At 59.9% G+C, this 16,088-nt stretch overlaps 1 protein-coding gene and 1 long non-coding RNA gene across 2 annotated transcripts in view; both read right to left on the reverse strand.

The window, feature by feature from the left end:
* LOC112061468 (immunoglobulin superfamily member 1-like) overlaps window positions 1-11,810 on the reverse strand; it is a 32,091-nt gene extending 20,281 nt beyond the window's left edge. The window contains exons 1-3 of the mRNA XM_065570962.1: window positions 10,946-11,810; window positions 10,736-10,771; window positions 10,099-10,392 (exon numbers count right to left, since the gene is read on the reverse strand). Coding sequence (XP_065427034.1) covers window positions 10,099-10,392; window positions 10,736-10,771; window positions 10,946-11,261 — 646 coding nt within the window. The 5' untranslated portion in view covers window positions 11,262-11,810. The remainder of the gene's footprint in view (window positions 1-10,098; window positions 10,393-10,735; window positions 10,772-10,945) is intronic.
* On the reverse strand, window positions 3,194-5,267 carry LOC135976380 (uncharacterized). Its single transcript, XR_010593524.1, has 4 exons — window positions 5,240-5,267; window positions 4,895-4,920; window positions 4,540-4,577; window positions 3,194-3,656 (listed from the first exon to the last, which is right to left on the reverse strand). It is a non-coding gene; the product is annotated as an uncharacterized LOC135976380 (long non-coding RNA).
* Window positions 11,811-16,088: the final 4,278 nt, after the last annotated feature.

Here is a 16,088-nt window from a genome sequence, read left to right on the forward strand (position 1 = left end):
CTGGTCCCCCATAATGGGATGGGGAGGGATAAATTTAGATCCTAAGTTGCTAAAGCAGCAGCCGAAAAATGCATGAAAAGGGGAAGTGTGAGCAGAACAGGTGCTCGCTTGCTGATTCTGCTCCTGCCAGTGAAACTCAGCGTAAACCTGATTCCCCGGCAGCAACCCTGTAATATCCATCACACGTTGTCTCTAATCTGCAGGTGAAATCTAGTGCGGTCAAAGTAAGCAGAGGGCTTTGCAAAATGAAAGAAACCCAGGGACTGTCAACCTTGCGAAGCATCATACAGCTCACAGCTTGTCACCCTAAACCTACCCTGCAGCCTTGAGGAACGTGCATCTGGCTGAGAGCCAGGCGACCACGGGGTCTGGTCTTCTTCATGAACTAGGAGAAAATGCAGGCAGAAGCCCAGCTGCAGAGGGGGGGTATCCAGTTTATTGCACTGAGTGTAGCATGTATGATTACCTGTCCCGTGGGCGGGGGGCGTATGTGTGCATTCGGTGCAAGGAGCTCCTGGCCCTCAGGGACCATGTATGGACTCTGGAGCAGGGCCGGCTTTAGGCCGATTCCACCGATTCCCCTGAATTGGGCCCCGGCCCTAAGAGGGCCCCGCGCAGCGTCCCTGCCTAAAGCAAAGCTCTGGGGCTCTCCGGGAAGCAGCAGCTGTTGCTGCTAGGCAACGAGAGACGCTGGCCGTGGGGGGGGGGGAGCTGAGGCAGAGGCAATGGGGACTGTTGCAGGTCAGGAGGGGGGAGGGGAGGAGAAGGCAGGTGTGCTTTGCAGCCTTCCCCTCCCCTCCCCCCAGCACTCACCTGGAGAAGACCCCTAGGGGGCTTCCGGTCCGGTGGGAGACAGGAATCTCTGCAGTGTGGACCTCACTCACCTTAGCAGCTGCTGGGGCTTCAGTCGGTGAGAGTTTGACCCCGTGACTCCCCCTAGGTGTGTAATATTGGGTTGGTTTTGTGGTTTTCGGTGGTGTTGCTGTTTGAGGGTGAGTTGTGCCTGCCTGCGTCTGTTTCAAAACTAAACTCGGGATCATGTAACCCAGGAAGAAAGCCCCGAGCCGGTACTTAGTGCTGTGAATTCCAGGTGAGAGAGACAGGGAGGTTTGGAGGAGGAAATCAAATACATCAAGAGGGGAGAATGCGAAAGGTCTGCAACACGGCAGGCGGAGACTTTTATCTCTCCCTTCTCCCCCGAGAGAGGGGAAACTGAGGCACGGAGTGATCTGATTCCCCTCCCCAAATTATTTTGCAAAGGAGGGGGACGGGGGGCTCCTATCCAAACCAGTTCCCTTTCCATCAACTCTGCTTCCCCTGCTGCAAGACCACTGTAGGGGCTGAATATTTCCATTAAACTCTGGCTCCTTTGTTTGCCCTGCAACAATAAAATAGACCGGCTTGGGGGGAGGAATATCCCCCCCCCAAAGCTGTGTGGACATGAAGGTTTTTTTTTGGAGGGGGGGCACGATAATATTCCGGATCGATCAAACACGCAGCTCAGCTTTCTAGCCATCCAGCAGCTCTAGGGCAGGGAAGGAAGGTGCTCTTGGTGCAGAGCGATCGCAAAACAGGGGTGAATTTAGCGAGGGGGGGTGTGTGTCCGGTTGAAATCCCATCCGATTCAGCCACACAGAATCTCTGGCGGCACTAGGAGAGGCCAGGAGTGGAAGCAGGTGGCCCGGGGGTGGGGGGACATTTGCCCTCAGTCCTGGGCTCTGGGATGGACTAGACTGGGTGGGTGGTGGGTTCAGTCTAGTCTTCCAGCCTGTTGCTCTCGCTGGGGTTTGTGGTTTTCATCTGGCTCCACCGAAAAGATCAAACAAGCCCAGTAGAAAAGGGGGGTGAGAGGCAGGAAGGGGCTTGTAAGGGGTTAAAGTGACCCATCAATGAAAGAGTAAAACCAGAGTTTGACTGGGTTTCCCCCCAGCCACCACTCCTGCAAACACTGGGCAAGGGGCAGCCCCATCCCCCACCGAGGCTATGATGAGGGGCAGCAGGGGAGGATGGAAGCCACATGTGATGGCAGTCCCCTCCCCCCCCAGCACCCACCACCCCCTCTCCGGCCCCCAAACTCTGTCCCAGAGCCTGCACCCACCCCTCCGCACTCCCTCCCAGAGCCTGCACCCCTCCACCTATCCTGCACCCCACACCGTGCCCCAGCCCGGAGCCTGCACCCACCCCTCCACACTCCCTCCCAGAGCCTGCACCCCTCCACCCATCCTGCACCCCACACTGTGCCCCAGCCCGGAGCCTGAACCCACCCCTCCGCACTCCCTCCCAGAGCCTGCACCCCTCCACCCATCCTGCACCCCACACTGTGCCCCAGCCCGGAGCCTGAACCCACCCCTCCGCACTCCCTCCCAGAGCCTGCACCCCTCCACCCATCCTGCACCCCACACTGTTCCCCAGCCTGGAGCCTGCACCCAAACTCTGTCCCACTCAGCCCTGGGCAAAGCTCTCCTTGGCTGGCTCCCAGCCCCTCTCCAAGGATTGCAGCTGTCTGGAAGTGCCTGCCTTCCACACCTTCCTCATTCACACCTCATTCATTCAACAGGGCAATTGATTACAAAGTGGGGGAAGAACTTATTCTACTTCTAGCAAAAAGACATTTTTCTTTTACCTTAATTATACTACCTTAGGGGCCAGCTATAACATTACCAAGTTCAATACAAAGTCATAGAAAAGTTATACAACAATGCATAATGCAGAGATTTATCTTCAAGTGCACTGGTGCAGTAATATAGTGACCCCTGGGTCTTTGAATGAGGCTTTATACTTGGGGGGGGCGAGCCGCGAGCGGGTGGGCAAGCGGCAGGTGGGCAAAGAGGCAAGCAGTGAGCCAGCAGGGGTTCTAGGGGCGGGCATGGGGGTTTCTGGCAGGGGAGGGAGAAGGTGAAAGGAGGCAAGTGGTGGGTGGGCGACTGACTAGGAGGGACACAGCAAGCCAGCGGGGGGCTAGGGGGTGAAGAGGGGTGTGATGGTGGGGCCGAGCGGGGAGGGGTCGGGTCCTATTTTACTGCTGTGATCTGGTCACCCTATGTCACCCCCCTCCCCAAACCTTCCTTTTCTTCTTTTTTGGCCCACAGCTGTTTCGGCGGGGCGGCACTGAGGAAGCAGAGTTTGTTTCCGTGGGCTGGGAGGCGCTGGGGTGTGTGTGGGGGGGAGGGCACAATTTTATATTAAGGAAATATTTTATAAATTTTAATAAAATAAACATTATTGAAGAAAATCAGTTTGTACAACTATCAAAACGTGAATTATTTTCCTAATATGAAAGTGAAAATCAGCTAATTAATAAATAATTTTGTTATTATTTATATAGTCATGGAGAGTAAATAATACATGGAAGAAATGAAAGGGTTCTTTTTAAGTGGCTTTTTTTTTAGTCATCCCTGCTGGGGCCCCGTCGAAACTGTTCGAATTGGGCCCCGCACTTCCTAAAGCCGGCCCTGCCCCTGGGTTCACGCCATGGGGGTGGGTGGGGGGCGCTTCTGCACCCTGGGGGGTGTACCCGTCAGGCCCTTGCTCACGTTGATGGTGGCATACAGGACGGGCTCGGGGGCAGGGGCCGGGCCCCCCCGCTTGGCCTGCAGCACCTGGCCATCCAGCTTGGCGTAGGTGAGTCCCTCGGCGCCGGGGTCGGTCTCCTGGGGCTGGGAGGGGAGAGAGACACCGGAGTGTGTGTGTGTGTGTGTGTGTGTGTGCGCGCCAACACACACACCAGACAGTTCTGATCCCAGACACCAGGGGGCAGCGATGCCCCGGGCTGGCTCCAGGCACCAGCCCACCAAGCATGTGCTTGGGGCAGCGCCTGGAGGGGGGCGGCGCAGCGGGGCGCTCCGGTCCGAGAGTGGGGCCGTGACTGGGCTCAGTGCCCCCCCGGTGTTCCGGCCGGTCGGGGATTGTGGGCCCACGGCCGGGCTCAGCACCCTCCCCTGCCACGCTGGGGGTGGGGGCTGGGGGGGGGCGGGTGGCTTTTTTGCCTAGGGCGGCAAAAAAGCCAGAGCCGGCCCTGGCAGTGCCCCCCAAACCCCACCCCATGCACAGTTGCTCTGACACGCTCTGTCCTGTCCAGCTCCGGAGAGCTGCTCTTCCCCCCAGCAGAGAATCCAGCAACACCCCCTTCCCCCCCCCGACTCCAGCCCACAAAGCCCCATGGGGCAGAGATCAGGGAAATTCCCCCTCCTCTCCCCCGGCACCTGCCCCCCATGGAATTCCGCCGACCCTCCCCAAATCTCAGCCAAATGCAAACGTTTGGAGGATGTTTTGAGGGGGTCAAGGTGAGTTTGGGGGGTGCAGGGTCAGGCTCTTATTCTCTGTGCTCTGGGTCTCCCGCCCCTCTCAGGGGGGAGCCCGTTGTTGATCCCCAGATCCGGTGTCTGCCCTGAGGGGGAACGGGGGGGGCAGGCAGAGTCGGGGGGGCCGGCGTCTGAACATGGCTCTAGTGGGACCTGTGCAGGGCTGGATGGTGTGTGTGTGGGGGAGGCTGGATGCTGTACTGGTGCTGGGGGTGGTGGAGGAGTGGGGGGCACTTACCAGGACATCCATCTGCTTCCCTTCAGCCACAAGGGCGTCTGTGGAATAGAGACACCCAGATCAGTGAGCGGCTGGGCCCAGATCAGGGCCCCGGGCCCAGGCCCCCATCCCACATCTGAGCCGTTTGCAGACTGGCCTGCCTGCCCCCCGGCATACTGGGGTGGGGCAGGGTCACAAGCCCCATGGTGCAGCGGGGGAAACTGAGGCACAAAGGGGGGCAGGGGCACCCCCAAAGGCACACAGTGAATCAAGGCTGCACCCCACATCAGCATGCCCCCCCCACAGGATGTGGCCCCTGCCAGGGGCACCCGCCCCTCCCCCCTGCTCCATGGCTGCCCCCTCATGTGTGACTTACAGACTGTGGCTGCAGCCTCGGACTCCCTATGGGGAGAAAGAGAGAGAGATAGTCACAGAACCCAGGAGTCCTGGCTCCCAGCCCCCCTCATCTATCCATTAGGCCTCACTCCCCTCCCAGAGCCAGAGAGAGAACCCAGGAGTCCTGGCTCCCAGCCGATTCCAATCTAACCATTAGACCCCACTCCCTTCCCAGAGCTAGGGAGAGAACCCAGGAGTTCTGCCTCCCAGACCTCTTGATCTAACCATTAGATCCTAGTCGCTTCTCTGAGCCGGGGAGAGAACCCAGGAGTCCTGTGTCCTGGGGCAGGTAGATCGGGGGTGGGGAGCGGAGCTGGGGTCTCACCTGCTCTGTCTCGGGGCTGGTCCTTTCCCTGTGAAGACACAAAGCAGAATCGTCCATGAGTCGACCCAGATCCCGTGTACCAGTCCTGCCCCTCAGCCCTACAGGGCATCTGGGATGGGGGTCCCAGGAGAGAGCCCCCCCCCCGCGCCGCTCTGCCTGGGGAGCACCTCACCCTCCAGCTGCTGAACCTGGATACCCTAGAGACAGACTGAGCCCAGCGCCCTGCACCACAGCGCCCCCTAGTGAGCCCTCTGCCCCACCCCCTGCAGCACAGCACCCCCTAGTGAGCCCTCTGCCCCACCCCCTGCACCACAGTGCCCCCTAGTGAGCCCTCTGCCCCACCCCCTGCAGCACCGTGCCCCCTAGTGAGCCCTCTGCCCCACCCCCTGCAGCACCGTGCCCCCTGCTGAGCCCATACCCTTTGCAGCCCAGCGCCCTCTAGTGCTGCCCAGGGGCTTTGGGACCAGCTCTCACTGCCAGGGAAGAGCGCCCCCTGCTGGGCCCCTGCCCCACCCCCTGGGTTTCCTTCCCTGTCTCCCATCCAAGCCATGACCCCTCCCAGTGGTGGGTTTAACCCTTCCCTCGCTGGGCGGGGCACTCACTTCCTCGGGTTCTTCTGTAGCAGATAAAGGCCAGGAGGAGGAGGAGGCCGACAGCCGCCGCGCTCACCCCAGCGATGATGCTGCAGGTCAGAACCGATGCTGCGTTTGATACAGGTCCACCTGGGAAGCAGCACCAGGCCATGAACACTGGGAGAACACAGACCCTGGCACGGTCACTGCGCCCCGTCCCCACAGCCCGGCCCCAGTGATGAGGCCGATACAGGGGCCTGCAGGGAGAGTCTCCTGGATGCTTTTCCCTCGAATCCAAGACCGAGAGAGCTGGGCTAGTGACACAAGAGACACGGGGTCCCCCACCCCTCAGCAGGGCAATGGCGCGGATCCATCTGCAAGGAGCCCATGGAGGGGTGGCTGGGACAGGGCAAGGAGAGGCCGAGGGGACCTAGAGGCCAATTGCGTTTTATCTCCATCAGCTGGGGAAGGAGAAATCAGTTGAGTGGGGAATGATCACAAGTGAATCAGAGTTCGCTGGTGTAGCAGGAACTGCTGGGTAGGGTCACGCTGGGAACTATTGCTGAGCTCGCCTGGCCAGTAACTGACATTGGCTGAATTCAACCCACTTCCTGGGCAACAATTTACATTCCTGGAGCACCAGGATCTGGCGTTAGAACGTCCAAGGCACTAGGCCAGAACCCACCGCTCTACGGTCCCTTCGCGGCTTCTCTGTTCTTAGGCTGGTTTGTTGTGTCTTGAGCCATCCCCTTGCGCCGTCTCTGTTTGCTGCTCTGAGTTCCAGCTCAGATACCTGCAGCTATTTCTCCAGGCAATGGGTCGGCTTCTCAACTGAACTACTGTCCCTCCACTGCTTTTTTTACAGCCCCTTTGCTCTCGGACAATTTCTTTCCTCCTGTCGCTGCCCCTGAGGTGCTGGGCAGACGTTTTGTCCGCACTATTAGTTTTACTTTCACTACAGCTCACTTCCTCCTCATTTCTTCAGCCCGTTTCTCTTTGCTCACAGCTGGTTTCTGTCACATTTCATTCGCGCTTTACTTCTCCTGCGGTTTTCTAACAATTGCTTTGTAACTTAGAGACTCTTTTTTCTTTGTGTTTCACAGCCTGGTTCTTCCTCTAACTTTCCCCCTCATGCCTCTGTCTGTCCTCTGTCTGCCTCCTCCTGTTCCTGCCATCTCTGTCCCTTCTCAGCGGGACTTTCTCCCTGCCGTTCTCTGCCTGGCCCCTTCGATGACACAACTAGGCCACCGGGTCCCTTTCCACTGGCTCCCGCTCGCAGGATCCCTGCATTGCTGGTGCAGGTTTCTACCTCGCTGGCTGCTGGTGTCTCTCTCCCGGTGTCTGGGCCCCACATACCCCTAGTAACACCAGCCATTCTCCCCACCCAGCCCCAGCCCTTTGTGTCTCCCCATGGAAGCGGCTCCTTGAGCAGAATGAGCCTGTTTAACTGGCTGAGGGGGCCCCCTTCCCTGCCCCCAGGCCAGCTAGAACCCCGAGCCCAACCCCTGCCACCAGAGCAACCCCAGTCCGGACCCAGTCCCGGGTCAGCCCCATTAGCCAACTGACCTGAGCCCCAGCCATGCTATGCCGAGCGACCCCAGCCCTGTGCTAGGCCTGAGCAGCCCCCAGCCCCCGACACCAGCCCAGCGTCTCTCAGCAGCAGCTCCATATTATACCGGTCACCTGTGCCGTCTCCGCTCCGCAGCCGGGCGTCCCTCTGCTGGGCCCAGAGCTCAGGACACAGCCTGGCTCTGAGCATCCCATCAGCATGGAGCCCCCCGCGAGGGTCCGGCTGGGTGTGGGGTTGGGAGCGGGGACGTGGAGCCGGGCCCCTCACCTGCTACCACCAGCTGCAAGGGGTCGCTGGGCTCTGAGGAGACGAAGGGCTCTGATCGGTTCCGGTAGCTGCAGCTGTAGTTCCCTCCGTGCTGCCGGCCCACGGTGGGGATGCGGAACTCGGCCCCATCCCCAGCAGGGTCCATGTATCGCGGCGGGTTCAGGTCTCCAGCCTTGTGCAGGAAGAACGTCACGTCCCGGCGCTGCCCCTGACACCGGATGGTGGCGTCTGCCCCTGGGGCAGTGACCCCAGTGGGGCTCAGAGAGATGGAGGGTCTGGGTAAGTTGGGATCTGCGCACAGGAGACAGGCTGTGAGAGTCAGTCCCGGGCGGACACCCACCCAGACCCCTCCTCCCCGGCCGGCTGCAGTCATGCACAGATCCAGGGGCCCCGGGCAGGGATTCTCTCCCAGATCCCAGAGTTTCCCCCACCCAGAATCCCGGCCCTGCGAGCTGGGCTCCCAGCCCCACAGACACCGAGCCGCAGCTCCCTAGTTCTAGGGATCCTCATATGCCCGAGTCACGGGCTTGTCTCTGGCTCCCGGCACCGCAGGGCCCGAGCTCCACACAGGAAGGGAGTCAGCCCCCTGGGAGGCAGACAGGGGTCTTTATCCCCATTCTACACAGAGGGAAACTGAGGCACAGACATAGTCACTTTCCTCAGTGAGCTCCCAGGGGCAGGGACTGTCTCTTCACTCTGTGTTTATGCAGCGCCTGGCACAACAGGGCCCTGATCATGGCGGGGGCCCTACATGCACCCGCAACACAAGGGATCCAGTGCTATTGAGGCCAGCGTTTGCAGAGCTCTCCACTAACTGTGGGCATCTGGGTTTGTGGGCGCTCGACCTGAGATCCCCCAAGATTGAGGCCCCCACTATGAAGGACACTTTTGAAAACTGCGACGTGCTCCCATCACACACTGTCTGTGGCTGCGCCAGGAGCTGGGCCAGATCTCCTGGGTCCCAGACCAGCACCGTGTCCACCAAGCCACCGCTTCTCCTGCAGCCCCTGCCTCATTCAGCTCCGGCCTGGGGCAGGGCCTGGAGAATGGGGGGGGGATGGGATCGCGGGATTAAATAGTGACTCTCGGTTCCTACGCACAAGGGGCAGCGTTAAAGTCGCCTCCCTGCCCCGAGTCTCCAGGGGCTGCTGCTCCCCCGTGGCTGGGGAACCCTCCAGTAACTCTCTCCCCGCTCCCTGGCCGGGCGTCCCCTCTGCTGGATCAGGGCTCAGGGCAGAGCCTGGCTCTGAGTATCTCATTGGCCCCGAGCCCCCGTGAGGGTCTGGCTGGGGGTGGGGCTGGGAATGGGGACGCCGAGCCGGGCCCCTCACCTCTCACCACCAGCTCCACGGGGTCGCTGGGGTACGACACGTTGAACAGCTTAGATCTGCTGTGATAGGAGCAGCTGTAGCTCCCGCCGTGCTCCCAGCTCACGTTGCTGATGGGAAACACAACCTCAAACTCGTCCGTATCCACAGGTGGGAAATGGCGTCGCTCTTTATTCAGCACGAACCGCATGCCCCGGCGCTGCCCCCGACACCAGACGCTCACGTTTCCCCCCAGGGAGACCCCCCCGCTGGGTCTTAGGTAGATGCTGGGTTTGGGGAAGCTGGGCTCTGCAGTGGGAAGCAGACAGGCCGTGAGACGCAGGCCCCATCACTCAGTCCTGGGGCCCGTCCTCACCACGTGGCCTCAGGGGTGGGTCAGACCCGGCGGCCCTGGGGACGGGCTCCTGGATGCCTTTCCACAGGGGCCAGAGTTTCCTCTGAGCCCTGGGCTAACAGCATGAGACACGGAGCAACCCCAGCCCCTGGGGGCCCAGAACTCTGCTCCCTCGTGGGTGACAGGCCAGGACAGTCTCCAGGGTCCCTTCACTCCCTGGCTTCTCTGCTGGGAGGGGGCTGGGAGCCAGGACTCCTGGGTTCTGTCCCTGGCTCTGGGGGGGAGTGGGAGGTAGTGGTTAGAGCAGCGGAGGGGCTGGCTTGGGGCCAGGATTCCTGGGTTCTCTCCCTGGCTCTGGGAGGGGAGTGAGGTCTAGTGGGGAGAGCAGGGGGATGGGGGCCAGGACTCCTGGGTTCTATGCAGAGCACCACCCCTGACTTGTAGGGGACTGTGCAAGTCTCTACTATACACTGAGGTTTATAAGTTTCAGCTCCGCCCATCACCCCGTAACTGATGTGTTACTTGAGAAAGGCCCCCCCACTCTGCAGCTCCCCCTGGGGGCAGGGATCCCCCCTCCCTCAGCCCTGAGTCTCCAGTTGCTGCTTCTCCCCACTGGCTGGAGAACCCCCCAGTGACTCCGTCCCTGCTCCCCGGCCGGGCATCCCCTCTGCGGGGTCAGGGCTCAGGGCAGAGCCTGGCTCTGAGCATCCCATTGGTGCAGAGACCCCATGTGGGGCTGGCTAGGTGGGGGACTGGGAGCCGGGCACTGAGCCGGGCCCCTCCCTCACCTCCTACAATGATCTCAATGGAGTCACTGGGATGCGATGAGCGACTCTGATCCGTTTTGGAGCGATAGTCGCAGGTGTAGCTCCCTCCATCTTCCCGGCTGACACTGGCGATGGGAAATTCAGCCACGGTCCCATCAGGCACCGTCCGCACCTGCGGGTTCGGGTGTCCAGCTTTATGCAGAAAGAACTCCATGCCCGGGTACAAACCCTCACAGCGGATGGTGACGTTTCCCGCGAGCGCCACCACCCTGCTGGGGCTCACCGAGATGGGGGGTTTGGGAAATTCTCGCCCTGCTTTGAACAAGAGACAGGAGTTAAACAAGGGAGACACAGCCCCTCACTTCCCCCACCTCAATTCAGTCCATCCGTCATTTGGCCTTGGGGGGGCTCATTGAACCAGGACATTGAACCAGGGGACGGTTCCTCTCTGCTTCGTCAGACCCCGGGAGCCAGATTCGACTCCTAGTTACTCCATGCGTGGGGGATGGGGGGGGGCACAAAAGAACGGGGCCGGGTCTGAGCTCACAGGGGGAGTTTGGGTTGAGTTTTGGGGAAGGTTCAGGGCTCAGTTTCTCTTCCTCCACCGGATCCCGGCCCCTTCCTGATGTTAATATCCTCCCCACAGACTGATACTCACCTCCCAACACCCAGCTCTGCCCGGCCAGAGAGCAGCCTGAAAAGGAAATTGGTGTTAAGGACCAGATCCCAGAGCACCTGGATCCTACACCCTGGTCCCACATCCCCCCAATGGACACAAGCCCTGGTCTCAGATCCCACCTTATGGACACACGTCCTGGTCTCAGATCCCACCTTATGGGCACACGCCCTGGCTGTCTCCGATACTCACCGAGGAGGAGGACGGTGAGAGCAGACGCCATGATGGGGCAGTGGGGGCCCCTCAGCGCTGCCACTAACACCCCAGTGCCGAGCTCCACCCAGCCTGAGGCCCGAGTGCAAGCGGAATGAGGAACTGCGCTGGGGGCTGCAACCCCAGGAAGCCCGTGATGCACTCGGCCCCTTTCCGCCCCATCAGATGGTTTCTCTGCAATCTCCAGGCCAAATCTACTGTGGTCAGAGCAAAGCCAGCTCCCTGCAATGCACAGCAAACCACATCCCCTCCTGCAGCTGCCCAGCCCGCTCCCCATCACCTCCGAGCCCCACATGGGAGCTGCCCAGTCCGGGGACTAGCTGGGAATGAGGCAATCTCAGGAGGCCTCAAGAGGTGCCCAGCTGCCCTGACTTTTTCCAAAAGGCCCGTCTAGCCTCCCTGGAGCAGCAGCTCAGAGTAGAGGAGGGCTCTCTCTCCTCCCCGCTCCCTAAAGTAGCATCCCTCTCCCATGAAGTGGGACAGAGATTCCTTCCTGACCCGGTTGGGCCCAGCGCCTGCCCTGGAGCATGAGGGTGGAGGGACCTGGCCAATCTCCTTCCCAGGTAGTGTTGCTGCAGAATCTATTTTTAGCCAAGTGACGTGGCACAGAGACAGGACTGGGGCCTGGGAGAGTGGTGGTTTCTGGCCCCCGTGAGGGTGCGAGAAATGGGTAAATGTAGATCCTGAGTTGTTAAAGGAACAGCCGTAAAATCCGCGAAAGAGGAAGTCTGCCCAGAGCCGGCGCTCACTTCCTGTTTCTGCTACTGCCAGTGAAACTCTGTAAACCTGATGCCCGGCATCTACCCTGTTTATATACCCCAGTTCTCGGAGGTATTGTTGGGGGGGGGGGCCCTGGAGCTAGGACTCCTGGGTTCTCTCCTAGCTCTGATTGGGGCACCAGGGGTGGAGTCTAGTGGTTAGAGAAAAGGACACAGATTAGAGCCAGCCCCCTAGAGGTGAAAGGCCCCGTGTCTCTTCCCCAGCCCATCCCCGGGGCAGTGGTTCTGCACAGCTCAGAGCCCAGGGCAGAGCTCACAGGGGTCGATGGCTGAGCCAAGTTCCCCCCGCCCTCAGCCCAGAACCTCCAGCGGCTGCTGCTCTCCCTTGGCTGGGGAACCTCCAGTGACCCTTCCCGGTCCCCTTGCAGGCTTCCCCTCTGCTGGGCCCAGGGCTCAGGGCAGAGCCTGGCTCTGAGCGTCCCACTGGGGCCAGGAGCCCCTGAAGGCCCAGCTGGGTGTGGGGCTGGGAGCGGGGACGGGCGGGTCCCACTTGGTGCTATATTGGCAGCTGTAGATCCCTGTGTCTCTCTAGCTCATGTTGAGGATGGGAAACTCAGCCACGTCCCCCACGTTAAGTCCATCGAGCGCCGTGCAGCCGGGTCTCCAACTTTACTCAGAAGGACCCTCGCTCCGAGACACCGACACTCACACCAGACGGTCACGGCTCTCCCCAGGGCGACCTCCACACTGGGGTACAGGGAGATGCTGGGTTTGGGCTCTGCAGGCAGAAGGAGACAGGCTGGTCACTGCGCCCTGTCCACACAGCCCGGCCCCAGTGACAAGACTGATACAGGGGCCTGCAGGGAAAGTGTCCTGGATGCTTTTCCCCTAAATCCAAGATTGAGAGAGCTGGGCTAGTGACACAAGAGACACGGGGCCCCCCCACCCCTCAGCAGGGGAACGGCGCGGATCCATCTGCAAGGAGCCCATGGGGGGGTGTCTGGGCCAGGGCAAGGAGAAGCCGACCGGACCTAGAGGCCAATTGCGTTTTATCTCCATCAGGTGGGGAAGGAGAATCAGAGTTTGCTGGTTTAGCAGGAACTGCTGTGCAGGGTCACACTGGGAACTATTGCTGACTTTGCCTGAATTAAAATTCTCCTTTGAACAATCTTCATTTAAATGACACAAGCACAGAAACAGTTTCCTTCCCTTGCCAAATCTGTTTTTAAACTTTCCCTTAATTTTATAGAACTTTGTTTAACACAGAATTGTTCTGTATTGGCTTTATTATTATTTAGGGTTACCATATTTTAATTTTTAAAAAGGAGGACACTCCATGGGGCCCCGGCCCCGCCCCAAATCCGCCCCGCCCCCAGCCCCTCCCCAACTCCGCCCCCTCCCCATGAACGCTCCGCCCACTGCTCCTCCCCCCTCCCCTGAAACAGGGAGGCAGCAGGTAAGCTGGGGCGGGGAGCGGCGTGGCGCGGCTCAGTCCGGCCCCCCTGGCCGAGCGGCTCTCTCCAAGAGGCTCTGGACTCGGCGTCTCCCGCCTGGCTGGGGCCCCGGCCCCCGGCCAAGTGCCCACACCCCTGGCCGAGCACCATGCCAGCCCCCAGGCGAGCACCGCGCCGGCCCCCTGCCAAGTGCCCACGCTCCCGGCCCAGCCCAGCACCGCGCCGGCCCCCGGCCCAGTACCATGCCGACCCCGCGCCCCCGGCCCCAGCCCCGGCCAAGCACCGTCCCAGCCCCGGCCCCCGGCCAAGTGCCCGCGCCGGCCCCCAGCCGGCCCCAGCCCAGCACCGCGCCGGCCCCGCGCTCCCGGCCCCAGCCCCGGCCGAGCACTGCGCCGACCCCGGTCCCGGCCCCGGCCCCGGCCAAGTGCCCGCGTCCCCGGCCCAGCTCCCGAGGCGGCCCAGCACCGTAACGGCCCCGTGCCCCCGGCCCCAGCCCCTGCCGAGCACCGCGCTGGCCCCGCACCGCCGGGCCCTAGCTCCCTATTTTCCCGGACATGTCCGGCTTTTTGGGATTTCCCCCAGACGGGGATTTGAGGCCCAAAAAGCCGGATATGTCCGGGAAAATCCGGATGTATGATAACCCTAGCCCTGACTGCACTGGGGGCAGGGCCGGGTTCTGATCTCAGCCCCCCCCGGGGTCAATCCGTAGTCAGCCCTGACTGCACTGGGGGCAGGGCCGGGTTCTGATCTCAGCCCCCCCCGGGGTCAATCCGTAGTCAGCCCTGACTGCACTGGGGGCAGGGCCGGGTTCTGATCTCCTTTGCAATCTCTCCAGGTTCTGGCATTCTCCATTGAGAGCCTAAAGGAAGCCAAAGGAGGATACAGTGTGGAGAGAGAAAGAGAGACAGAAGTGAGAGGATGCTGGGTGCAAAGACCCAGATAAACTGATGCTGAGGGACAGAGAGGCAGGGGAATGTAATCGACGGGGACTAAGGTGGAATGTTCTCTTTGTTTCCTTAAATATAATTAATCCTTTTACAAGAGAAATTGTCTCGTTTCCTCCTGGGAAAGCATGTGATGGCTATGTATCAGAGTGGTAGCCGTGTTAGTCTGGATCTGTAAAAAGCAACAGAGTGTCCTGTGGCACCTTTAAGACTAACAGATGTATTGGAGCATAAGCTTTTGTGGGTGAATACCCACTTTGTCAGACGCATGTAATGGAAATTTCCAGGGGCAGGTATAAATATGCAGGCAAGAATCAGTCTGGAGATAACGAAGTTAGTTCAATCAGGGAGGGTGAGGTCCTCTGCTAGCAGTTGAGGTGTGAACACCAAGGGAGGAGAAACTGCTTCTGTAGTTGGCTAGCCATTCAGTCTTTGTTTAATCCTGATCTGATGGTGTCAAATTTGCAAATGATCTGAAGCTGAGTAGTTTCTCTTTGAAGTCTGGTCCTGAAGTTTTTTTGCTGTAAGATGGCCACCTTTACATCTGCTATTGTGTGGCCAGGGAGGTTGAAGTGTTCTCCTACAGGTTTTTGTATATTGCCATTCCTGATATCTGACTTGTGTCCATTTATTCTTTTACGTAGTGACTGTCCACTTTGGCCAATGTACATAGCAGAGGGGCATTGCTGGCACATGATGGCATATATCACATTGGTGGACGTGCAGGTGAATGAACCGGTGATGTTGTAGCTGATCTGGTTAGGTCCTGTGATGGTGTTGCTGGTGTAGATATGTGGGCGGAGTTGGCATCGAGGTTTGTTGCATGGGTTGGTTCCTGAGTTAGAGTTGTTATGGTGCGGTGTGTGGTTGCTGGTGAGAATATGCTTCAGGTTGGCAGGTTGTCCGTGGGCGAGGACTGGCCTGCCTCCCAAGGTCTGTGAAAGCGAGGGATCATTGTCCACGAGGGGTTGTAGATCACTGATGAAGCGTTGGAGAGGTTTAAGCTGAGGACTGTAGGTGGTGGCTGCTGCTTCTCTGTCTGTCCCGTGTGTCCCTTGTTCTTAGCTGAAGAAGGGGATGGATATGAAACCGACCACCAGGATTACGGCAAAGTCTGCCAGCAGGGAGGGGAGATTATCCTGTGGGACACTTGTCCTCGTGCCTATCACCTCGTCTGCCTGGATCCTGAGCTGGAGAAAGCACCGGAGGGCAAGTGAAGCTGCCCTCACTGTGTGAGTCACTGGGGGGTTGGGGTGAAACTGGGTAACTGGGCTGCTGAAAATCAGCTGAGAACTAATGAAACGAGGGTGGCTCTTCTGCAGAGAGTAGCGCTCAGAGACGTGTACGTCCCACTCCTCGCGGCACATGGAATTCTCGAAATCACAGCGGCACCTGCCCAAAAGGAGCCTGTGTTTTTTAGTTGGTGCTGTGTGCTCATCGGCTCTGAGGCCATGTCCTGGGCCAGAGAGGCAGGACTTGTGTCTGTAGCCAAACTTAGCTGCAGGATTCACCAGAGGCGTGGCTCAGTGAAGCGAAGATTCAGGTTGGAAATGGCCTTGACTCCCAGGACCCAAATCCCTGTCAGGCTGACTTAGCTTCTCAGCTTCCCACCCCAACAGGAGCTCTTGCATTGTCCCCAGTGGGCTTGGCGCCAGGCAGTGGAATATGGGGTGAGGGAGAATGTGGGGGAAAATTGGGGGGTGGGGGATGAGGGGTAGGAGCTGGGGGGCAGGGTAATGGTGGGGAAACAGGGACAATGGAAGTTGCCCTCCACGGTTGAGGGGTGCCTGGGTTCCCCCCCGTGAGAATTTAAGGGTGAATCTTCCCCATCGCTGTGGGGGACACTGGGGGGGCATCGGTTGCCCCTGGCTCCCCACCTCCCCCAAGCTGGCCAGAGATGCCACAGCTGGAGTTTTGGGTGAAAAACAAATCCCTCCACACACCCCATCCACCGACCCAAACTCTGTGAGGGGGGAGCCAATCCCCATTCCCCCATCCTGCTCAA

Source organism: Chrysemys picta, chromosome 17 (genome assembly GCF_011386835.1).
Source record: "Chrysemys picta bellii isolate R12L10 chromosome 17, ASM1138683v2, whole genome shotgun sequence".
Lineage (NCBI taxonomy): Eukaryota > Metazoa > Chordata > Testudines > Emydidae > Chrysemys > Chrysemys picta.